This window comes from Phalacrocorax carbo, chromosome 1 (assembly GCF_963921805.1).
Source record: "Phalacrocorax carbo chromosome 1, bPhaCar2.1, whole genome shotgun sequence".
Taxonomy (NCBI): Eukaryota; Metazoa; Chordata; class Aves; order Suliformes; family Phalacrocoracidae; genus Phalacrocorax; species Phalacrocorax carbo.
The window spans coordinates 145,445,758-145,470,883 of record NC_087513.1 but is presented as its reverse complement, the minus strand read 5'-3'; the positions used below and the strand labels follow the sequence as shown (position 1 = coordinate 145,470,883).

The 25,126-nt window shown below is 37.7% G+C and overlaps 1 protein-coding gene across 7 annotated transcripts in view; it reads right to left on the bottom strand.

The window, feature by feature from the left end:
• The window catches only part of UBE3A (ubiquitin protein ligase E3A), a 54,875-nt gene continuing 29,749 nt past the window's right edge, over positions 1-25,126 (bottom strand). For all 7 annotated transcript variants that reach the window (XM_064438431.1, XM_064438449.1, XM_064438422.1 and 4 more), the window contains 9 exons: positions 24,569-24,879; positions 19,393-20,648; positions 9,596-9,740; positions 5,702-5,907; positions 3,322-3,486; positions 2,788-2,943; positions 2,620-2,693; positions 1,537-1,680; positions 1-1,318 (listed from right to left, as the gene is read on the bottom strand). In XM_064438431.1, coding sequence (XP_064294501.1) covers positions 1,198-1,318; positions 1,537-1,680; positions 2,620-2,693; positions 2,788-2,943; positions 3,322-3,486; positions 5,702-5,907; positions 9,596-9,740; positions 19,393-20,648; positions 24,569-24,879 — 2,578 coding nt within the window. In that variant the 3' untranslated portion in view covers positions 1-1,197. The remainder of the gene's footprint in view (positions 1,319-1,536; positions 1,681-2,619; positions 2,694-2,787; positions 2,944-3,321; positions 3,487-5,701; positions 5,908-9,595; positions 9,741-19,392; positions 20,649-24,568; positions 24,880-25,126) is intronic.

The following is a 25,126-nucleotide window of genomic DNA, read 5'->3' as shown; positions in this document are numbered from 1 at the left end:
TACGAAAGGTAAAGGATTTATTTCTGATATGATCTGTAGCGTTAAATTAAAAACCTACTGAATACTTTATGTAGTAGATGAACATAACCTTAGTACTTACTTTCTAACAGTTTATCTAATGGTTGGAAGTGTACAACATGAAGTAGGCCTTACGTTTAATATTGTTCAATTTTGCGTATTGTTAGATGAGATTAAAATACAGCAGCCGTCCCTTTAGATTATGTTGCAACACTGATCATGTGCCTTGATAAGTAGGAACAACGGTTCATTAAATAAATGGCGATGACATAACACGTAGGGAAGACTTTGGATTGTCTATTTAAAATGTCAACATAATAGGCAATTAAGAATAAAACTTCATTTTAAGTGCACTTCCACATGCTTTGTTTATAATATAGCAAAAACTTCCTATCTTTTTTCCAAACACTTCACTCCCTACTCTAAAGCTGTTCAGTTGAAAATGCACTTTCCCCAGTAAACTTCTTTTTTAAAAAAGTAACTAAAATTTCTACCCTTTCATACGCTAAGAAATGTTTCCTAATTAAAAACACAATTCATTACAAGACATGTGAAGACAACATACAGTGAAATGAATTTTAATTGTGCTGTGACTAAAGTAAAGTTCTCAAGGCTGCAATTTAACATTCCGAGTTCTCCCTTCCATCTTTATTGATTCTTAAGATTTTGCACAGAAACTCTTTGGGGGCTAGAACAGCAGTAATTGCATCACACTGTTTTCCAAGACTTCAAGTTTCAAAAGCAAACTCTTCAAAAAGTACAGTTCTTGATTTGATTAGATACAGGGACAAAAATATAGCACATACTTGAAGGTTACATGGGCTACAAATGATGGCAATATTTTCCTTGGGAGAGTACAGTTTGTTTTCTTGTAAATACTCAAAAAGGCTCAACTTCAAGCAGTAATAAACACAAGCAAAAGTGATTTAACCCTTAAAATAAATATTCAGGAAAACCTCTCTGTACATACAAGTGAAAGAATATGTAACACTTTCACGCTAAAAGAAAAAAATAAAGATTTTGTTCATATAAGCAGCTGAAATCTGCTGTTCCAGCCCAATGTCCCCAGTAAAGAAGGGAGGCACAAACACAGGTGACTACGGTAGCTCACTATCTTATGGCCTTTTTGGACAGGGACATCACCACCATCATTTTGTTTAATCCCTTTTGTTATATTTATTACAGCATGCCAAATCCTTTGGCATACGTGATGGCCTTCAATAATCTTTCTTTAAGCTTTTCTTTGCTTGAGTACTCCGGAAGCAAAAGTACATTAAAGCATGTGTGAGATGTAGGTAACCTGTGGGGAGAACAAAGAAGAAGAATTCAGATCTGGGAGCATGCAGTACACCCAAAGAAATAAAGCGCAATTGCACAAATCCAAAATAATGAATTTAAAGAGAACCTACTTTGCCGAACGATTCATCTTCCAGATTTAACCAAGTTAACAAATTAAAAGCACAGAACTTGCTGCCATTTATAGACAAGGAAAGTAAGTGTAGGGGTTTTTTTTTTTACCTCTCTGTATCTGGGCCATTTTTGGCTATGATCATCTTTAACTTTCCGAGTCCTCCCACAGGGGCTCTGTCTGTGCCTGTTGTAAACTGTAAGAATAGTCTTTTCTGTTCATCTGTAAATGAATGGACTATTTCCCAGAATTCCCTGTCAAGGAAGAAGCGGAAAAGTAAACCGAAAGCTTGCTTTGGTGTAAATGAGACATTCAAAAGTAATTGAACACTGAAGGTTTAGAAAGTCTAATCAACCTCAACATCAGTTTACAAGTTGCATTCATGAAAACAAAACTAACAGTAATATATTTAATGATCGCTGAGAATCAGAAGTAAAAATCAGAAGTACTACCGAAACACTGCGGTTTAACTGTTTTTAAATGTTAACTCAGCCATTAAGTGATCTGCAGATATTCTTCCTTTATTTTATTATTCCTATTTCCCACGGAATTATACTGGTTCCACTACACTGTCCATTTCTACCACCTTCTTAAGCACCACAGTAAACAAATGCAGCTGCTGTAAAAGGTTTTCTACCCTAGCAGGAACTAGTTAAGTAGCTGGCAAAGTCTAGAGGACTGAAGATGCATGCTTCTCTGACCCTTGTCTTCAAAGTTCTCTAGTCAAAGGGGACAAGAAGGTAAAAACATTAAGAACATTTTCCCTCTTAAAAACATTGAATTTACTTGATTACTAATTAGCACAGAAAGTTCTGCACATGTGACCTAGTAAAATTCAGTGTTTGTGGGCTGCTGTTTTTTTGTTTGGGTCTTTTTTTTTTTTTAAACAACAGAGCAGTGGTAATTTATTGAAACAGCCCTGTTTATACTGGGGATTATTTAACTTATGGTATGAGAGAGAGAAAAAACAGGGGAGAAATCCTTTTAAGCTTTACCAAAGATCAGTGGAAGCTAAAGACAATGCTGATACTATCAGCTCTTCTCTATTGACAGTACTTGAGTAAAGTGAAATTATGCAGAGGACACTTGCATCTCCAGTACTACAAAAATACTAAATCTTACAACATTAAATTCATTATGAAGAAACAGGCACCTAAAATACTTTTAACCTTTCAGAAATTAGAAAAAATTACCTAATAATAAGAGAGTCTCTTGTATAGCCACCATCATATTCTGTAGTTTCTTCTAGTGCTTGAAAATCTAAATTCTGTAAGAAGATGACATTTTTTAAAATGACTGCTACTTATGTACTTGGAATCAAAAAAGCTCCACTTTTTCTGGTGTAAATTCAGAATTCTTACCCTACTTCCACAAATAAGTAATTCAATTTCCTCTGGTCTAAATAAATATTTCAAAGGAGATTCATTGGTCACCATGTGGAATCCTCTCCGAAAGGCCTTGAACTGCTTTTCTACTGATTTATTGAGTATATAGTCAGCGTACAGATTGACAAATTCCTGTAAGGAAACAATTCCCCCAAAAAATCTTAGTGCTTTGACACATGCCACTTGTAGTATTTCCCAAAAACATAGGACCCCAAAATACATTTAAATCCATAATTCTATGAGGATTATCTGGGCTCAGCTTCTACACGGCAATAATAAAGAGCAAGTCTCAAGTATTTCTCCAACAGGTCAGACACCACACCCAGAAGCTAAGTATGCATGTATCAATGCTTTCTTCAAGAGAGAAGCCTTTTCTGCTTACAACTACACTGTGCTAGGCAATTCTAAAAAGGCTTTTAAACTTAAATTGTGAGACCAAACCTTTATAGAGTCCTACATAGTTCTGCAGAGAGTATCTAAAAATTATGGATTACTTAAAACTGAGCGTACCTTTCTATTTTCATTTGTAATAGGAATTTTATCACCATTTTCCTTTAAATCATGCATCATTGGATTGCCGAAGAGATCCGTATGAGATATTTGAAACGTTATCATCATATCATCTTCCACGCTTCCTTCATACTCTAGTAAGTCTCTCAAACTCTGGAAAAGAACCTAACAGGATAAGAAATACATGTCTGTCATAAATTAGTTTCAACAGATTTCACTGAGTAATACCAGAAGACATTAAATCATCTGCCTCAAAAAGTGTTGTTATATTCCATGACACATATCAGCTAAGATCTCCCGTAAGTCCGAACAATGGTATCTTAAACTCAGTGTTCATAAAAACAACCAGTATCAGATGTTAAGGAAAGATAAAGAAGAAACACGGCAATGAGCGATAAGTCCCTTGGAAGAGTCTACCAGTACCCAGGAATCTTCCTAAATGCAATGGTCAGACCTGTAGCTTAAGAGCCACTGATTACCTTTTCTTCTTTTAACTCTTTTGAATGTGAATTTATTTTTGGCATCCAGAACATGTTACACTAGAACATGTTACACTAGTCAGTTGAACATGTATGTGTTAAAATCAAAGAAAATCAAAGAAAATGCTGTATTTTATATCAGACAAAATTCAGGCAGTAGGCTTTTATCTCCTATGTCTTCATTTAAAACCCAAACAAGCCAGGAAGCAATCTTGAAGCAACACAGGTGGGGCAGTCATTAAAGTAAAAAAAAAAATTTATGCACCCAAAAAAAAGTTAAATAAAAAAAATAATCACGACTTAGGTCAGAATTTGCTCATCTGAAATTACCTGTAAGAGGTTGCTCCATTCAAAGGAGCAACCAGCCTTCTTCCCTGCTGTGCATTATTAGGAAAAGGCCAAGGCTCTCCTGGAAACCAAAGGCTATGCAGAAAAGACACAATTCTTTGGCTGAGACAGAGGTGTAAGACTCAAGGATGCAAAGTGAAGGTAAAAGCAACAACTGAGCGCAACTATATTTTTCTAGTGAAGTAGAAGTAATAAGTCTTCCCCCAATGTTTTAGTTATTGAAAGTTTACATGTAAGCCTCACCCTCTCACAATCTGTATCATTTTGATTCTTCCACAGCACCTTTAAAAATATCTTGCATTGAAAGTGACTGGACTTGGAACCGTTGGTGGTGAGAGCTTGTGAACACCCTATCCTGCATGTAGGTAAAGAACCTAACATATAGCATCTATATAGCATCAGAAAAAGCTATACTGACTGACTACTCTGAATTTCATTTTTGGTTTGAGAAACTCTCAGGTAAGTGTTTAAGTCATATTAGAATACAAGGAATTTAAAAAGGATTATTTCAAGTCAGTGTAGGTGTCAGAGGAGAAACATAAGAGTAGGGGAGAAAAAATAGGAAATGCCCTGCCTTGTTCCACAGGAATAAACCCATTTTTTCTGTCATAAAAAATTGTAAATATGTAATAAAAGGTACAGGAAACTGGGAGCACTGTGTATTTCTCAACATTATTTTATAGAGAAACTGGTCACAGCTGGCATGCTGTTATATGTAGCCATCCAAAGCAGACTGGATAGCGTTTTTTTTTAATTATACATGCCTCATTTGCTGATTAAACAAAAATAAAAGGCAAACTCTTTTTCAACAGTATCATTTTACTCACCTTTTTTGAATACCTGAAGATTTTGCATAACTGCTTGTGAAAAGGGAAACATCCCACCATTTGAAATGAAATGAAGCATACCAATAACTCACACTAGCTAGCATGAGGGAAAACTACTGCTGATCTCTGAAGATGGAGCAAGGCCAAGACATCCTGCACACCTGCTTCTGTGCTTTGTCTACTAAAGCGTGCGCACGGCTTAGTGTTCTTGCATAGCCACTGGCTGGGGAGGGGTGGGGGAAGATGGACACTGGTCACTGCTCCCAAGCCGTAGGGATATTCATGAAATGCCTCATTTGCCTTTTGATTTAGATGGAAACCAACAGGAGCATCACACCTTTGCATGTCTACTGTTACTTTCATGTATTTTGTAGAAATCTACAAATAGATATAAACAGCCCAAATCTCTCTGGGAAAATACTATTAATAATAGTTTATGCTTAATAGTGCTTAAATTAAGCAATTTAGGCAGTATGTAAAAAAATAAAAGAAAACTTCATTGATACCCAGCCCTATTTGTTGCCTTGACAATTCTGCCTCCTCCAAACAAGACGTAGCAAGTGGTTTTATTGCTTATGAATTTATTTTAACAAATACAGACTCTTCACACAAGTCACTGGTTATTTCACTTCCGCTTCCGACAGTGATCTTGTGTTTATTTTAAATCTAGGTTAAGTTACTGCATGGAAAATGCATTAATAAACTCAAAGAACATAGTGAACTTACAGGATGAGAGTCTGCCAGATCACGGAAAGTTCCTTTTTTGCCCATTAGCTTCCTGTAGACAACCATGGGAAAATGTACATCCAGTATACAGTTATTGTAAATAGCCAGACCCAGTACTATGCCAATCAGTGTAAACTGACCCTCAGTTTCAAAAGAGGACGGATTAAACCAAAACAGTTTTGTAGATTCATCATATGTGAACATCCCTGTAAAAAAATGATGTTGAACAATTATGGTTACATTTCAATAAAAATGACATGTAAAACATACCATTATAAACCCATTTGCATTAGAATGTCTCTAAAACATGTTTAACTTAACATTATACTTAGTGGCAAAGAGAAGCTACTTACCTTAAGGTAATTGGAGCTGCTCAAAATACTGTTATTCACATTACCACTAAAAGCATACAGGAGACCTGCGACACAACATCACACAATGCCCACTGAAGCCGTACATGCACAACCTTTCATCCCCTTCCATTAGCGAGGAAGCAGCAGCACATTGTCAACATAGAATGCAACTTTGATAAATACAACAGTGCAAGAAAAGAAAACAATCAAAAACCATGTGGATGAAATAGTCCTGAAGAACTCCACTTACTATAAAACAACAGCCTTTCCCCAAAGGCTTTTCCAGGCCAGTTCCAGCAAAGAACAGGACTAGGTGCAGCCTTATTACTGAACTGGAAGCTATGGTGATGGAGCAGGGATTAACCATCACATACGTATTTAGAGTTAGATGCCTAAAAGACTTTTTGTTTGTTTGTGTAAAGGTACGCAATAAGGTCCACTGAGTTGCTGCAGCTATCACATACATCCTAATTTGAGGAGAAAATATAACATGGGACTGCCATTTCTCAGAAGGTGTGGCAATTTTAACAGCTTGTAAATGTTGAAAGGGAGAGGTTTTGCTTTGTTCCCCTCTCTCCATCTGATTCAGCTCCTTATTTCAGGTGACCAGTTTCCTGCCAAGTTCACAAGCTGACTACCTTCACAGAAGGCTTCAAAAAATAGCTGAACTGGCACATGCCAGGAGCTGGAGGGAACAGATAGAACTGTACAGACTAGAGAAGGGCAAAGACTTCATTACCCTTTTGGCTGTAGCAAGCCACTAGATTTGCTCTTGTTTATGAAACCAGAGTTTGTGTCCAGGCTGTAAACTATTTAAAGGAGTCCCATAGTAAAATCCATTGCTTACCTGACTGGATACTGAAGCAAGATAAATGGAAAACCCACAGACTTAAGGGGATGGAGAGAGACCACCCTGTACAAGTACACTCCCAGTGACCTGTTGCTTGTACAACTAAGTCTCATGATTTCCAGGCAGAATCTACAGAAAAATGCCCAGGGTCTGTCTTCCCCACACACCAGTAGTTAGATGAATGTCGTCAAGAACATGAATGACACGTGCCGCAAGGACTTATCTTGTCAGCTCTTAAAAGATATGTTTGTTTATAACCTATGGGGAGGTACAAGTTTAGAAAGCCAGAGGAACAGAGCCACAAAATGACTCTGAAGACTGAAAATAAGGTGTCACCTTCAACCAACAGATAAAGCCTGAATTCTCATTCAATGTAAGGAAGCGAACTGCAAACTCATTCAGAGACTCTGGCTATTCCCCAAAATTGAAGATTATTTATCTCAATAAGGTACTAGGGTCAGCTATTAGGGGAGCACACAAATAACAGACTAACGCATCAGGTAAAGCAACTGGAAATCAGAAATGGATGGGCAGCACAAGCATATATAGGAGGAACATCATCTAGAAGCCTGCATTCCACTTTCTGAATTGACTGAAGTAACTTCTGGATTACTGGCACAATAAAAGCAATGACTTGTACTTTCTGGAAGATGATGTAAGAGTTAAACAGTCAAAACAACTCCAGCAAATGACTAATAATGAAGGACTAACAGTTCACCCAGATCCACATCTAGAAACACACAGCACATTAAAGTCATAATAAAACACCAGAAGAAACTGGAAGCTGCAATAAGGGGGAAAACAATTGTATAGTGTTGCTAGGAATATTATATGAAGTTATTCCTTCTTCCCTTTTACCATAGTGATTATTGGCCATAAATCTAATATTTTGTCTGAGTTATTGCCTCCTTTGAGTAAAACTTTAAGGTAGTTTAATAAGAAAACACTTGAAATGTAATGGCAAAGAAACTATTAGAGCAATGAACATCATTCCACACATACCTATCGGAGGACAGACATTTTAAAATCCATTTAAAGGATTCCCTTCATTTTCTCTAGCAAATAATTTACAAATCAAGAAAAGTAAAACGTGGTATATATGGTATGTAAACTGTTGTAGTGCAGTGCATATTAATAGGTGCAAAAGAAAGGAGGCTGTGAAAGCAAGCTACATTTTCTGCTTTCACACATTTATGCCAAAAGCTAATAAGTGCCCTTTTTTTCCCCAAAGTTGATATGAATACAAAAAGTGTACATACTTTTTTGGTATTTTGAATATAGAAGTAAAATTTAAAACATGCATGCACATTCAATCTATTACCCATCTTCACACACAGGGAGTGTGTGTATATACACTGGCTGGATCTTAGCTGAATCAGACTTCAATTACTGAATAGGTGTATTTCAACATAGGCAACCCATACAACTTCTGTTTAAACTCAGGTCAAAAACGTATTTTGCATCAGAAATACAATTTCAAAGTATTATGACTTCCTCATTTTGCCATAGTCTAATTTATTCCAAGTAATCTTGCTAATTCAGATTCCAAATCTCTCCAAGTTAATAGCAGTTTTCAGAGTAAGACTTGTCTATGGATCTGTATCACTTTCTAAAAGAACTGGCTTGTGTACAGTGAAGGGCAAGTGCTAAGGTTCAGATTCTGTTACTGATTCTGGGGACTCCAACTTTAACCCAGCCAAAATGAATTTCTGTGTTTCTTCATCAATTTTCTAAGCTAGAAAAAAAACCAAGAACAGCAGCTTTCTTTAAAAAAAGTTGTATGAACCCAAATTAACTAACGGCCATAAACTGTTGAGCTTCTTTAATGGAAGTCATTACAGGAACTACAATGAGACATCATATTTCACATAAACTATGAAATTAGTATAGGAACCTGGTAGGTCTCATTTCTATTCTAACACAAAGTATTTGTAACATTTTAAAACATTTTAATAATTTCAGAGCAGCAGACAAACTACATATTAAAAGCAGCATGTCCTCGCATGTATTAAGACTGAAGCATAAAAAACGGGTGCAGGGAGCAAGGGGAAATAACCAGTTAGATGGAAACGTGACTGTTAAAACACCAATATAAAACTTTGGCTCCAATATATCATATTACTCTTAGTTCTTAACTAACTACAATAAAGTTTGACATTACTGCCACACTTTGGATCTGTACCCCTCTTAGATGAAATCGTTAGAAGAACCGAGACTATCAGATTTTTGGGAGCTGGAGGAAGGGTAGTAAGTAACTCAAAAACTCACCATAGTCCTACTCTGGTTTTACTGCAGAAGCTCTTCCTCTTTGGTTTGATTACTAATTCTAGAAGCTAATCACAAAGCAAAGCGAGGAGAAAGGTGAGAGAACAAACAAAGGAACCCTGCAAAGAAACCCTATACTACTGATTTGTATCTAAACAAGCAATGGTAGCTTTCACTAACTATACAGTTATTCCTTTCATCATTCCTCCTTAGGAGGATGACTGATGATGGAACACTGAGCCTCAATGGGTCAAGTACTCTCACAATCACCAAGAAACCTGGAGAGCTTCAGAGAGAAGCAGCAGCAGATGTAGGAAGGCACTGCATAAACAGAACAGCCCAGGTTGGAAGGGACCTTGACAGATCATCTGGTCCAACCTTTAATGGGAAAAATCTGATAAGTTAGTAAATTGTTAGAGCACATACCAATATCTGGATTGAAGATTTCTTCCACAACTAGTTGAAAAAATTCTTTGGAAACACCTCCTTCATCTACCCCTTGCTCTCCTTCAAATTCAACGTACAATTGCTTCTTCAAGTCTGCAGGATTTTCCATGGCAATCATCTCTAGCTATTGAGTGAACAGATGGAAGTATTTCATTAGTATATCTGTTTACTAGAAGAGTCAACTGAGTATCAGATAATGAAATCAAAACTACCCTCCCAACCTAAGAACAAAGCAAGTATAAATCACAACAGTAAAATATCAGAAACCAATAGTAATGCTAAATCACTCTACGCACTTCTTAGAATTTGGGGATTAACACAGCCAGAAACTTACCACAGATCTGATCTGTTAGCCAATTAAGTCTGTTAGCCTTCCCCATTTCTATTCTTCTAGGCTCTTATTTAAAATAAGTTAGCATTGCGTTGCACAAAATTCACAGAAAACAATATGAAAACAAGATGTATTACTGGGATAAGTAAATTCATCTTACAATGAAAAGAGACTGCAATCTGATCTACATGTTTGACAATGAACAGTTTTGTGAAGGGAGTACACAGATATGGTTTTAGAACCTTCATGTGATAATTCACAGTGGAAGACACAAGAAAAGCCTTTGGCAGCTGCATCTCACAAAGAGCTGGGGGGAAAAAACCCAAATAAAAATAAACTAATATTACAGTAAAGTAGATCCCCTTTCTTCTTCACCCTAATGAAGAAGTCCCAGAAATCTCTTGCTCTTATTTCTTCAGGACCTTTAAAGAGATCTGCTGCACTGCTTCCATGAAAATGAAAATTCAGGTAAGGTCCAATAGAAGCTGCCATGTTTCATAAGAAAAGGTTTCATGTCTATATAAAGGCCATTACAGGTCCTTCACTTTCTTCCAACAAAAATCACTGAATGGTTCAGGTTGGAAGGGACCTTTAGAGGCCATCCAGTCCAATTCCCCTGCAGTGAGCAGGGACATCTTCAACTAGATCAGGTTGCTCAGAGCCCCATCAAGCCTGACCTAGAATGTTTCTATTGATGGGGCCTCCCTGTATCCTTTCAGTGAATCAAGTTATGCAAGAATATTTTGCAGCTGGTAAGAAATATGCTGCTTAAAAGCAGAAACATACTGGTTAAACCTGCAGCACGATTACATTAAACATACCTACCTGGCAAAGAAAACTCAACAGCAGTAAAGGCACAGGCAGACCTGTACATTCCTCTGCCAAGACCATATTACTGGCAAGATTCACCTCTAATCCGGCTAGCGCAAACTGTATTTACCAGCAGGTGTCCTTAACATGCTGAACCATTTATTTTTATTTCACTGCCCTACCTTACCCCCACGCACAGGCCAACACATTGCTCACATCCCAGAATTTTACTACAGAAATGTAAAGGAAAACAGGAACACAACAGAGAGAATAAAGGCAGCAATAATGACACCATCAACTCATAAAATGACACCACCGGTAAGATACATTGTTCTCCCAGTAACCAACAGGTCAGCCAGCCATGTTGCAAGGAGCGCAGCAGGGCCTGATGGGTGACATTAAGATAGTTAACATAATGGATTTCATAAAACCATAGAATGTCCTAAGTTGCGAGGGACCCACAAAGATCATCAAGTCCAGCTCCTGTCCCTGCACAGGACAACCCCATATTCACACCATGTCTCTGAGGGCATTGTCCAAGTGATTCTTGACAGTGATTGTCCAAGGGATTCTCCCTGGGGAGCCTGTTCCAGGGCTCCACCACCCTCTGGGTGAAGAGCCTTTTCCTAATATCCAACCTAAATCTCCCCTGGCACATCTTCCTGCCATTCCCTCAGGCCCTATAATTGGTCACCAGAGAGAAGAGATCAGCACCTGCCTTTCCTCCTCCCCTTGTGAGAAAGCTGTAGAACCTGATGAGGTCTCCCCTCAGTCTCCTCCAGGCTGAAAAAAACAAGTGACTTGAGCCACTCCTCATACAGTTTCTCCTCTAAACCCTTCACCAACTTCGTGGCCCTCTTCTGGACACTCTCTAGCAGCTTTATATCCTTAATGTACTGTGGCACCCAAAACTGCACACAGTGCTCGAGGTGAGGCCGCACCAGCACAGAGTGGAGCAGCACAATCACCTCCATCAATCGGCTGCAATGCAGTGCTTGATGCACCCCAGGACACAGCTGGCCCTCTTGGCTGCCAGGGCACAGAGTTGGCTCATGTTCAACTTGCTCTTGACCAGAACCCCCAGGCCCCTCTCTGCAGAGCTGCTCTCCAGCATTCCCCAGTCTGTATGTACATCCAGGGTCGCCGTGCCCCAGGTGTGAAATCCTGCACTTGCCCTTGTTATACTTCATACGGTTGGTGATTACCCAGCTCTCCTGTCTGTCCAGGTCCCTCTGCAGAGCCTTTCTGCCCTCAAGAGTGTCAACAGCTCCCCCAAATTTTGTGTCATCGGCAAACTTCATTAGTATCCCTTTGAATCCTGCATCCAAGTCATTTACAAAGAGATTAAAAAGTACTGGCCCCAAGATGGATCCCTCTGGAACCCTGCTAGTGACTGGCCACCAGCCTACTGTAACCCCATTTACTATGACTCTTTGAGCCCAACCCACCAGCCAATTACTCACCAACTGCATTATGCGTTTATCCAGATGTATGCTGGGCATTTTGTCAAGGAGGATACCGAGAGAGACAGTATTAAAAGCTTTACTGAAATTCAAAAATATCACATCAACTGGCTTTCCTTGGTCGACTAGATGGGCACCCTTGTCACAGAAGGAAATAAAATCTGTTAGGCAGCACTCTCCCCTCATGAACCCATTCTGGCTGGGACCAATGACTGTTGTCTTTCAGGTGTTTTTCAGTAACTCCCAGAATAATCTCCTCCGTAATTTTACCAGGCACAGAAGTGAGACTGACGGGCCTGTAGTTACTAGGGTCATCCCTGTTGCCCTTCTTGAAGGGCTGGGACAATGTTTGCCAGCTTCCAGTCAACACGGACCTCTTCAGAATCCCAAGAGCATTGAAAAAAAAAAAAATCACTGAGAGAGGTCTCACTATGACATAAACCAGTTCTTTAAGTACCCCTGGATGAATCTCATCAGAACTCATTGACTTACAGGGATCTAGCTGGAACAGCATGGATGTGAGGCTCCTCATGCAAAAAGAAGCATGTGGGGAAAGAGTTGCACTAACTGGTATTGAAAATTAGTATCATCAGGAAGAGAAAGAGTTCAACTCCACAGTATATAAAGCTCAGTTTAAAAAAATGGAGGTAAGCCATGAAGACCCCAAGAACAAGAACATGCAAATTCAGATTAGCAGATTGAGAAGTATATTATAGATTATGTGGAAAATTTAGTTATATACTACATGAAGCAGTCCTTCCAGTTGGTATTCTATTGCATATAATTTGCAGTGAACTATTTTTGCCCCTAAGCAGACCAAGTAACATTTATTCTTTGATATTCGCTGTATTTTATCCACAATACTTCTGCAGCAAAACCATGTGGTATTCTCATCACATGCTTCCCGTAACAGTGTAGTTTTGCATCTCGCCTTTCATGTATATCTTAAAATTATGCATCTTACAGATGTGTAAAAAATTTTTTTCCTGAATAGGAGGACAATGGAGCTTAAGTCATGTTCCAAATACAACTGAGACTTTTCAAAAACAGAGAAATAGCATTTAAGACAGTAAGTACAGGTTATACATTCAAGCTGGACAGACAGAAGTTCTCCTATTTGAAACCCCTCCACTTGCAACTGGCACTAATACTTTGGTTTTTTTCCCCCCAGTCATGACATTGTTGGCTTTGTAGCATTTATCACCAGCAATTTACTATTTTGCTAGTTTTATGAATCATGATGAGTTCTGAGAAAGCAAGCATTGCCTCTGCATTTCTTTTGGGACAGCAACCCTTTGTCGTAGTGTAAAGACTCTCTTCTATCATAGAAACACACTTATATTAAAGAGAAAGCTCATATTTATACATATAAAGCAATTTAAAAAAACTATTTCAAAATTATTTTTGGCTGAGAAGTATGCTGCAGTGTGACATAAAAGAAAAGCAGTATTTAAAAAAGAGGAAGGAAACACTCAGTTGAGCAATGCTGGCTGGGTAGATTGGAACGCTGTGCTGCTCTGAGAGACAGTCAGATAAAAAGATTACCAGAAAGCCAGTATTTTGAGTCAAAGCCTAATGTTCCTTGAAGTAGCTTCTGTAACCAGGACAATGTTGTTAAGGTGCTCAACTGAAGGTTGTGAATTTACCTGCTCCTTTGAACATTCATGTCTCAACACTGATGCTTCACAAGAAAGCAAAGTGGAAAACATAGTCATGATAGTAGACAGGCACTGAATTTTAACAGAACTGCAGCAGTATTCCTATAGCAATGAAGTACGAACTTCAGTTTAAATTTGTTTGTTTGAGGTTGGGATTTTTTTTTTTTTAAATAATCAGAGTTACCCCAACTGTGTCACAGATGGTGCTAGATAAACCCAAACTATGTGTGTGAATTCCCAAAGTTTTAGAAGCTAATATGTTTTCTGTCATGATGGTTTGACTGGCCAAGCAGATGAAGTCGTCATCACATTTTTCCAGGGACTTCCCAGAAAGCTGTGTGTAACATGTCTGAAGCAGGAGCATCAAAAATTCAGTATCTATGACTGAAAAGCTGAAAGCTGAGGCATGATGTTATAAAGACTATCTGCATTTTGTCGGCTGAAACATGATATTGTGCCACAGCGTAAGAGATCGTATGATTTGCTTTGCAAACAGAACAGCACTGTGGTTTCCTGTGGAGGAATCTGAGGATTCCTCAGATCCTGAGGAATTTTCTAGTGGATGACAGAAATGTGAGAACAATTACAAGCTTAACACAACACCAGAGTTTGGTTACCTTCTTAAAATTGATACTCATTGAAATAATCTCTATTCAGTTAAAAATTACCAAAAACCCCTCAAGTTCTAGCAATGTAAAAAAGTTCTCTTTAAAGCAGTGGCAGGAATACTTTCCATGCTAGAAGGCAAAAGTGACAAACATAACTAATTTAAGTTTGAAAGTACCAGAGACACATCATGACATAAGCTGGCCACTACACTTTTTGCAAAACTGCATGTGAAGTAATACTTAAGTGACTAAGAAGTATCCTCTCAAGCTGTACTTTGTTTCATACATACATAAATCACCAGTCAGACATATTCTATGCGCAAGGCACATTTGAACTGAGATTTTCAACTGAACACATATTAACTTAGTCTAAGAGAAGCTCAAAGCTCCTGGAGCGCTTTGTCGCTAATATACTATGAAAGAATCTTCCTACTGGCTTCAGTTGTCACATGAGAGATTTTGCTCATCAATATACTTAGCAGAGTCATTTACAAGCAGGAAAGGCTTGCTGCCTGGCAGCCATCTACATTCAATGTGAAATTTGTCAAAGTACCAGCCAGACTCTGCTGAAGGAATCCACCACATCTTCCCTTGCAGAACTCATGTTTCATAACTCACACCCTTTAAATTCCTGAGAATAAATCCACATATGATCTGTGCAAAAAACCCCAGTAAACTCAGAGGAAGGGGATGAAAGAAACTGCTGTTGGGGAATGAAAAGGCAGAAGAGGGGATTTAAGGATAAACTTCCTTTCACTGCTACCACATTCAGGTAACCTGACTTAGCAGGAGCACAGTTAACATCCCAAAAGAAACCTGTTATGACAAAAAAGCATGTTAAGTGCTCTCAAAAACTGCAAACTCAGCTACCAACTCCCAAACGTAAGGGTTCCTTAATATAAGTGGGGACTACCACTTGACTACAACCCCACTCTCCCAGTGACTTTTCAGACTAACATATATACAAATAAAGTATATAATATAAAGAAAGCAAGTTTATTAAAGCCTATTTCAATAAAAAAAGAAAAAAGTTTCTGATGCAAGCTTCATACATGCAAAGGAATCGAGTAATGAATGTGTAATTAAAATTTTTGCTTAGATATATTTATTCCATGGTAAACTACGAGTCTCAATAAATAGCTTTAAACAAGTTATTGCTTCTAAGGTATTCAAAAGGTATTGCTTCAAATTCTTAGTAAAAGAAAAAACCCTACGGTAATTAAAAAAATAAACAACTTACCAGTGCTCATATTGGTTTTAATGAAGTCCAAAAACTGAGAAGATGTACATAATGAATTCTAAAAGTTTAAATATTAAATATTGGTAAGAGAAAGCCAGTTTGGGGATAACAATTATCTCGACTAATCAGCAGAAAACCACCTGTACTTAGTCCATTTTCAAAAAGAAATTATGAAGGCTGATCAATATATTTGCCTGAGAAATATCTAGCATAAGGAAAATATTAATATGACCATCTCCACCTAATTTTACTCAATATTTCTGAAAATGCTTTTATCATGAATCAGAGTTAGTCTGCATAGAGTCAAAAAAGTCTGCGGTGGTTGTTCTGTAAAGACACAAGTCTAGTAACACGACTATGTAATTACTTATAATTCAAACAAGTCTATAAGTATTCAAACCCCAGAAGTAGAAAGTGCAATGCAAGGGTAAAGATATTGGAAGTCATAATTACTTACCTGTAATTTAAGCATGTTTGGAAACATTTTGTCACTGAACAGATCTAAGAATACACTTTTACTATTGAAGACTATTATCTTGGCAAGATCTTTCTGATAGTTTTCAGTGAGACCCTTCCAAGGTTCAATACTGCACCCAAAACTGCAACCATCATTGAAGCGAACTCATACAACGTAGCTTTCACTTAGGTTTGATGCTGTCACTGCTACTACAGAAGCACATGGTAACCATCTTTGACATGCAGTTCCAGCTTCGACTACAATCAGAGATAGAGCAAGTCACTTTAAGGATCAGGACATAAGACTGAAGATCTTCATCCAGACCAATTACAGGCCAATTAGGAAGTGGAAACAAATTATGACATTTACTAAGGGGGGGGGGGGGAAATCACATCTCAACCTGTTACAGGAAGTACCTGTGTAACAACAGCATGCAATCCTTTAACAGATCAGGCACCCACTGAAGAAAGCGCAGGATGACAGTCTGGAACACTATTTTCCCTCCAATACTTTTCTAGCTACCAGCAGACTTGCAGCTTAGAGACTTCCTGAGGTTTGTGTGTGGGTCACATCAAAATGCCTGTTATGCCCATTAGCTTTGAATGGCTCTCTCTTACATGAAGAGCTACAAGTTCTGGGCAATGACATCTACAATTTTAAGGTACACTGTGTGGAAAAAATATGTCCTTAAGCTTGCTTCCTGGGAATATGACTGGGTGCTACCAGTTGAGGAAACTGGTATTTCCCATTCAACTTCGCCATGCCGTCTTTTATGTCCTCTCAGTCATCTTTTTTAACCATTAAGAGGACTTTACAATCTCTCTGAAGAGACTCTGAACTCTCCAAATATATTACTATTGTATCCTTTTTGATATTAAGATTAGAAGAAACAAATGAAAAAAGAGACATAGGCACACCACTGTAAACAGACATTGCATTGTTTCACTCACTCCTTTAACTTCTAACACTTCCTCAGGAATATTTAATCTCTTCCTTGAACACTGATACTTCACACTATCAGTTAAAACATATCAATAATTAGGTGGCGTCTTCTGTACCCACTATATATATTTATGAACACCATTTTCTCCAAGTCCACATCATCTCCCAACAGCTACTTTGTCGCACCTGTTTGAAATGGCACATACAGCTCCCTTCCTCCAGCTAGGATGGTTAGTCTTCATTTTATCTCCATTTTACCAAAGATAATCTATTTTCCACTTTTGAGAAGTGCCTGGGCTGCACTTGCTCTCATTGACTAATGCTACAGTTCAACTCACACTGCTTGAATTTAGAACAATGTTATCTTTTTCCTTTATTTTCTGTCCCAGAATAAACAGTTTAAAATTCTTGCTCTCCTTGGGGCTTTGACAGAGTCAGATCACCATAATTTAGCACGTTCTGACAGCTTAAATTAACAGCCCTAAGAGGATCCATGGCAACTGCCCAGGCATGTACTTTAGACTGCTAGGCTCTGCAAAAGCTGCTGCAGTGCATCACAATTTAAATTAGTATGTTGGAGCTTAATCTGATTTAAACTACCTAAATTTCCAACAGACAAGAGCATGCACAGCGATGACTGCCGTGGCCCCATTGTGATACTGTAGCTGCACCAACTTGATGTTGCCCATGAGCTTTCTAAGCAACACTAAAGATATTTTTTGCCCTCAAAGATTTCAACTTCCTTCCACAAGCAACATGTGGAAGAATGCCTTTTTTGTAGTTAGAGATTCTCATCATTATGCAGAAGGTCTGCTTCCTCTCTGCTGGAACTGACATTAAAATGAACATCTCCCTAAAACTAGCTCTTATCCTCTTTTAGCCCATCCTTTCCTAAGGAGATAGTACTGTTCCTCCCTTTTTTCCCAGCATTTATGTATCCCAAAGCTGAATAGAGCTTCAGAAATGGAAATAAAATCTATTACAATAACATGACAAAATATAACTGGATAGAACTCTAAGTTTGATCGGTAGTGAAATTACAAAAAGCATTCTTAAATTAGCAAACTGGTACACAGCAGGGTTTAATCTTAGAACAGTGTTATTTCTCATCTGCCTAATGATAATAATTGGGTTTGTAGCCAGAAGCCATTTCTGCATTGCAATTTTATTTTTCCTATTGGTACCAGAGACAAAGGCTTTCCCTGATAAGTCATAATATCAGCAATTCCCATGAAATAGCTAACTCATCTGGAAATTCAGAGGTATACATAAAAACCAAGGTGGGAGCTCATTTAGGGCTTTCACAATTGACCTTCAGTAGCAGTTAAAGTCATCAAATTTAACTAGAAGTAACAGCTGGGTTGAGAGGCAAAAAGAGGTACTTTCCCCAGACCCTGTCCGAACACCTGTCTGGCTCTTCAGCAACAAGCTTTAAAGCCATGGTTAAATTTAAAATTTTGCAAGCATTATTGTGTTTTAGTAACAGAACACAGCAAAATGAGCTTCTGAAAAATAAGTTTTAAGCACAAAATAAAGGGAGGAAGAGTCCTAAAATTAAAGGACATATTTATGAAAAAAGTTTACTGTGACATGTTCTTTATAGTTTGTATCCTGTATAATTCCCTTCTTCCAAAAATGTGTGAACAAATGGCTTTAAGTTTTACTTTAAGAAGCCAGCACATTCAGGAACAGGATGCTCTCAGTTCTTAGGTACTAACAGGTCTTTCTCCTCCTTTCTCAGTCATATCAGTATTTGCACCAAATTGCAACAACACTTAGAGAAGCAAGACGTTCCACTTATCATGCAGTCACTCCACACACTTCATATCTAGAAGTTCAGAAGTCCACAAGAAGGGTACACAACTGAAAGGCTTTAATTTCAACTTCCATTTGAAAAACCCTACTATCAGAATATGATCCAAGACAGTCCAGAGGACAAAGAAGTAGTGAAACAGAAGTTTGTCACTCTCACCATTAAGAGCTGTAACAGCACAGAATCTGTTAATAGGGAATAAGAACTATTTGACACTAAAACATTTAAGTCTGCAACCACTCTGAGTAGAATTGGTTCTGCTGAGCATACAGATCTCTAGCAGCATGCTTATAATTCAAACTTAATATGGTAAAGCTATTTGAGTTTCTTCTAGAGGAAATCTAGCACATAAACCACCGCACTCGCACGTCGTCCTTTTCAGTTAGTCAAAGCCCACATAGTTTGTACCAGTCAGAACCAACAAACCTAAGTTACATATTGCTGCATGACTTACCCGGACGAGTGCATCATCTATGATGTGATCACGTCTCACTTTGAGTCGCAAATATGGGTTGAGCTGCTGTCCTTGAACTAAGCTGTAGAGCACAGTTATGCGTCTTTCACTGTACATCCGGATTCTATTGTCATAATACAAACCCAGGTTCTTGGTAACAGCATTCAATATGAAGGGACAGGTCATAAAAGAGAATTTATTTTCTGTTTCTACTTTGAAGAAAGTGTAGTCTTTGTCCATTTCTAGAACATCATTCAGTGGTTCATTAATAAATTCTTCAAAAGGGATAAGTGGTTTTCTGCAATCTATAGTTTTAACACCGAGTTCAGTTTCCAGTGGGTCCACTCGAGGACCTTTTTTATTTCTTCTTTCCTCACCCAATAGCTCTTGAAGAGTTAGTTCACTTGATTCTGGGATGGGTTCTTCATCTTCCTCTTCATTATGATCTGTATCCACATCCCCTCCTACTACATTTGCATAGTAAACCATTTTCAAGCACTTTGAAGCAGCAACAACAGCATCATCATCATTCACCAGGTTACGACTATTGAACTCATTGCTTATGACTTTGTAAGTAATAAGCTGCTGAAATGTTTCCATCATTCTCCGGATTTGGTCTGCTCTGTACTTAGACCACAATCTGACCAGTTTTGCTTGAGCTGCAAGGGGTAGTTTGCTCATTGCTTTGCAAAACAATGGTAGAGCCATTTCCAGATATTCTGGGCTATGAAGATTGCCATTCTCCATAACAATAATAAACAAATTCAGATAGTTAGGATCCCGAGAGTACACATTATGGTAAGTCAAGTCACATTCCACATTAGGTGACAAGTACACAAGTGCATTTAAAAAGGCAGTTTCTATTTTTTCATTGGAAAGTAACCTATCATAGACCCGTCTGACTGCTTCAATATCTACAGACACTTCATCAGGGCCTAGTTTTTGGAGGTTATTATCTCCCTGTGTGTTATCACCTATTCTTGATGAAGAAGATGATGATGCGCCTGAATCTTCTTCCATAGCAGCAGCCGAACAGGCAGCTTTTTCCTTTTCATCTTCATCTTTGTCTTCATCCTTTCCTTGAAGAGACTTGAGCTCCTCCTTGGTGTGCTGCTTGGCTTTTCGGAAACTCTGTACCAATGCTTCAGCACTAGAAAACACTCTCCCAATCACCCGGATTAAAGGAGAATAATCCTCTTTCTCTCGACATAGTTCAAGGATTTCATATATCTTGTCTTCTGTTAGAAAAGTCACATCTATAAAAAGATAAAATATTAATTTTAAGATAAAAATTGCCAAGGTAAAATACGCCTGATTTACTTCACTGAAGAAATCTGTATATCATATCATTAACACTGGGGAAAAAAAACCAGTGTCAGTGATGGATAAATTCAAAACAGGTACTGTATAATTTTTTTTAGCATGACAAAACAGGATTTCATTCACTATGATTTTGTAAGATATTTTTTCATGGATCTTGATCGGAAAACATGCTCAATGATAAAACTGTTTTGCAACCAATTAACTACATTTGGTAGTTAACAGTATTGTATCGTCTAAACAAGAGCAACTAAATCAATCCGTAAGATGTTTAAACTTTAAAAAAGTAATAAGTCTGTGTGACATTACTGTCTTCAGGTAAATCTGCACAGTTAACGCATAAGTCATTAAACTATAGACAAACTGAACTGTATCAACCTCTTTTTTCAAACATAGCACATGCAAGTAGACTTCACACACTTTCTCCCTTAAAAACAGATCTTGAAGAAAAGATTCAATAATTTGTTTTGTTGTATATTCATAGGAAGATAAGATTTCTTATTTCTATTTTTAATGCTTTCTGCAACTGATTTATACTAAACCGATGCCTAAAAATCATCCCAAAACTCACAATACATGCTCAGAAATTTATACTACCTTCTGAATGACACAACTGGGCACATAGGTTATTTCTTTGTACATTAGGCCTCGCTGAGATAAACAACTTGAGTATACTCATCAACATGCTATTCAGATTAACAAGCCGGGAGCCCATGCCAATGATGTATGTAAACCAATACCTGCCTGTTTCCACCCCCACCCCCACCCCCAAATCCCTGATATGAAAGAATTCATTTGGTGGTCCATTTGCTATTTGAAATCTTCCTTTTTCTTTGGAAAAGAGAAGGAGAAAACATTATTTATAGCTTTCTATGCTACTTCTCAAACAGAACCCACTAGTGCTTTCACATCAGGTGGTGATTTAGAGTAGGATTACCACATGACCAGACCCTGAAAAAATGTTCTAGTTTAAGATTTTTCTAAACTGACACATAATTTAGAACTAAAACTGAATCTGTTTAATAGCATCTCTAGATATCTAAAAAACCCACACATCACCACCTGTATTCACCAACCACACCAGAACTACCACCTTTGTAGAAAGAAGGAAGCATATAATTTTAATAAAGAGAAATATATTTTGAAATATATTTGAAATTTGAAAGTATTTTGAAATGTGATTGCCTACACTAACCTTCATTTCAAGCAGTCATTAAATTGAAAATACAACTATGCAAAGACAGACAACCTATTGATTTTCAGAACCCCAAGCCATTCTTAGAGCACATATAACACAGGAAAAATTAAGCTTATATCATGCTACCGAGACTGACTTCTAACCATTTTGAAGACAGTGAAAAAGCTTCAAAACTACAATATCCTGTTAAAAAAAATAGCACTGGAAATATTATGAAAGTATTCAAGCTTCGTACATCATCTTTTTTATCTGTTGCAGTGCATGCTCAAGAAGCAAACTTGCCTAAAAAAAAATTTAACTGCTGATAAAGATGCTGTTCCATGCTGCAGCTCCTCAAAATGAAGACCACAGCCTCAAGTTCACTGATTCTGGATTGCAGAGGTTATTCATAGCATAAAAATTACAAGCAAAGTTGACAGTTTAACAATAGAACACATTTCAGATTGATACTTACAACAGGAATTCCCCAGTTATTCTTTTACATGTTTTAGCATTTAAGGAACAAACCATATGCTACTTCCAGTTAAAATATTTAGCATTACCATCAGCAGTTTCATAACAGGTTTAAGTCATATCCTGTGACCATCCTCTAACTGAGTTGCCATAAGGGTCTGCCTCATTTTTACTTTACAGCAGTGAGAACAGCTGGAGAAAAAACAAACATAAGTGAAGCTTTCTTCTAACTCAAGTCGATTTTAGCTGACTTGTGAGTCTGAGTACATGAGGTTTTACATGCCCTCTCCTCTCACCCTTTCTATTGCAACTAACTGATCCAGTGAAATAAGCATATCTCCTCTCAGACCTTGTTCTCAGCAATACTCCCTGACAAATCTGTACAGGAAGACAAGCTTTAAGTGGTGAACAGTGACTGAAAGAGACTGCACGTGATCTATACATTACCAACAACACACTCCCTAATTAGCAAATTTATTATTTATCTTTTCATTATCTCTTATGGAAACTTTGTTACGATTTTGTGTTCGCTGCCTGTCCATGACCTTCTCTGTTCCCAGTTTAATGTTTTGGTGATCAAAGTTGAAGATCGCTTACCAGGTAATTATAACACTGATTTTGAAGTGTCTCTCTCCGTATATATTTGTAACCCATGTGTTTTTATGTATTTGCAATTTCTCTATTTCCTTCCTCTTTTTGGACTGGCATCTAAGACGCTACTGAGATGCTGACAATGGTCTCTAGATACATTTTTCCCCAAAGGTAACAGTCTTAGGGCTTAGCACTACAGAAATGTAATTTAAATAATTCTTTCTGAAGGACACTTCTTCCAGTTTTTTTTAGAACTTTCAATCCTATGTCAAGCATAAAAGCAAGCTGCACTTCCTTTTCTCTGGCTTTCTTAAACTTAACTGCAGCTTTCCCAGTAACTGTTGCTGCAGATGGACCTTAAAAAAAAACCTCAGAGAGCTAGACTCCTTAGACATCATCCAATTCCAAAGGTCTCAGATAGGCTTTAAGAATGCATTAACGGTCTCCATCCATACAGCTACAAACATAAGTCAATACTTGTGATGCTGCAACAGATGAAGTCAGAAGATAGACGAGTCATTGCTTTAGACAACAGACTGTCTCTGGAGATAGAAGGCTCTTAGATATCTATGTTTGGGAGAGAGGATGGTAGGGTTGGGGAGAAGAAGGAAAATCCTGTATGTGCACACCTCCACTAAAAATATACAAAACAGACAAATCACAAAAACAGACCTAATGTGTTTCTTCCCTAACACTACACTGGGTCCTCTCTCCTCCTCCTCCTGTTTGCCTCTTTGCTTACTCAGATAATAAATAATTTGGGGACAAATTTGTCCTTGCATCAGATGCCAGTATTGACTGGAGCACCTTAGCTCCTTTATAACACAGTGCTATGCTTTATTGCTGATTCTGTAGGCCTTTTTAATTCTTTGCTGTGAGCAGTTTCATGTTTTTTAGCTAATATGAATGAATCTGAACTTCTGTGTTTATACCACTTAACTGCAATGATACTTACAAGGTCTGCTCTAAGGTTAATGGCTTTAATTTCATTTAGCTTGTGATTTGCACCACAAGTTTTGACAACAACTAAAATTATTCTTCTAGTATGTATTTACTATTTAGAGAGTTTGAAAAGCTAAACAGGTGCCAGAACAGAAAAGACAGAGAAGAATTTTATTTTCATACACTGTCTTAGAAATCACTTTGCTTAAAACTTTTATAGCTTGGTAGATATATTGCCCATCATCCATAGTATCATGTTTTGTTCATCTCAAGTTTCTTAACACAGAATCTGGAATTAGATTAAGTATAACTTTTATAACTAATTAACTACAGAAGAGTTATGAAACTAGTGAAACTAAAACAGTCACACAACAGCACTTAAAAAACCCCTCTCCATATTTGCAAAACCAGTAATCTCAGAAAGCAAGAAATGCATATGGATTTTAACAGAGATGAGGTAGACATCCAGATTTGGAATCAGTGCTCAGCATTAATCCAGCCATTTATCAGAATCCACAGTAAAATATTTCATTGACAAATATTGTATTTTACTTAAGAAGTCAGCAGAACACCACCACAGTCAGCAGAATACCACCACAGTGAATTCTGTAGGGTTACATTCATGCATATTGAATGTGTTTTATTTAGAAAAATTCTAAAATAACATCTTACCTTTAAAGTCATCTCTTGGGCCTTGCATTTCCTTCTTGTTCATTTTTCTGTCAGTGCAGGAATTGTTATGGGCACCTTTGGAATTGTTTTCTAGGTAAGCTGAGCTCGTTCCTTTCTTGGAGGGATGAGGATCACAGAGTTTTGCATTAATCTTATAAAGCTCGAGGGCCTTAATGGCTGCTGCATTGTTATCCATACGGAGAAAAGTTGGACAGGAAGCACAAAATTCATTCGTGCAGGCTTCATTTCCACAGCCCTCAGTTAACTGGTGGTAGTAGCGCTCTATTAGATGCTTTGCAGCTGCTCGCTTCCTGTAGCAAACATTCAAACAGTAAGTACAAGGATTAGTAGAGCTTTCACATACAAAGCTCATTCAAAAGCATCAGCAAGGCAGAGATTAGTCAGGCACTGAAACACAAGATTTCTGTATCAGAGAGGACACATCAGGAGATTTTTTAAAATATGCAGGATTCTCATCTTGACAAATGCAAATATGTTTAACACAATTTAATTTGTGGGTCCTATGTAAGTGAAAGGTAAATCCTGTTTATGCACAGT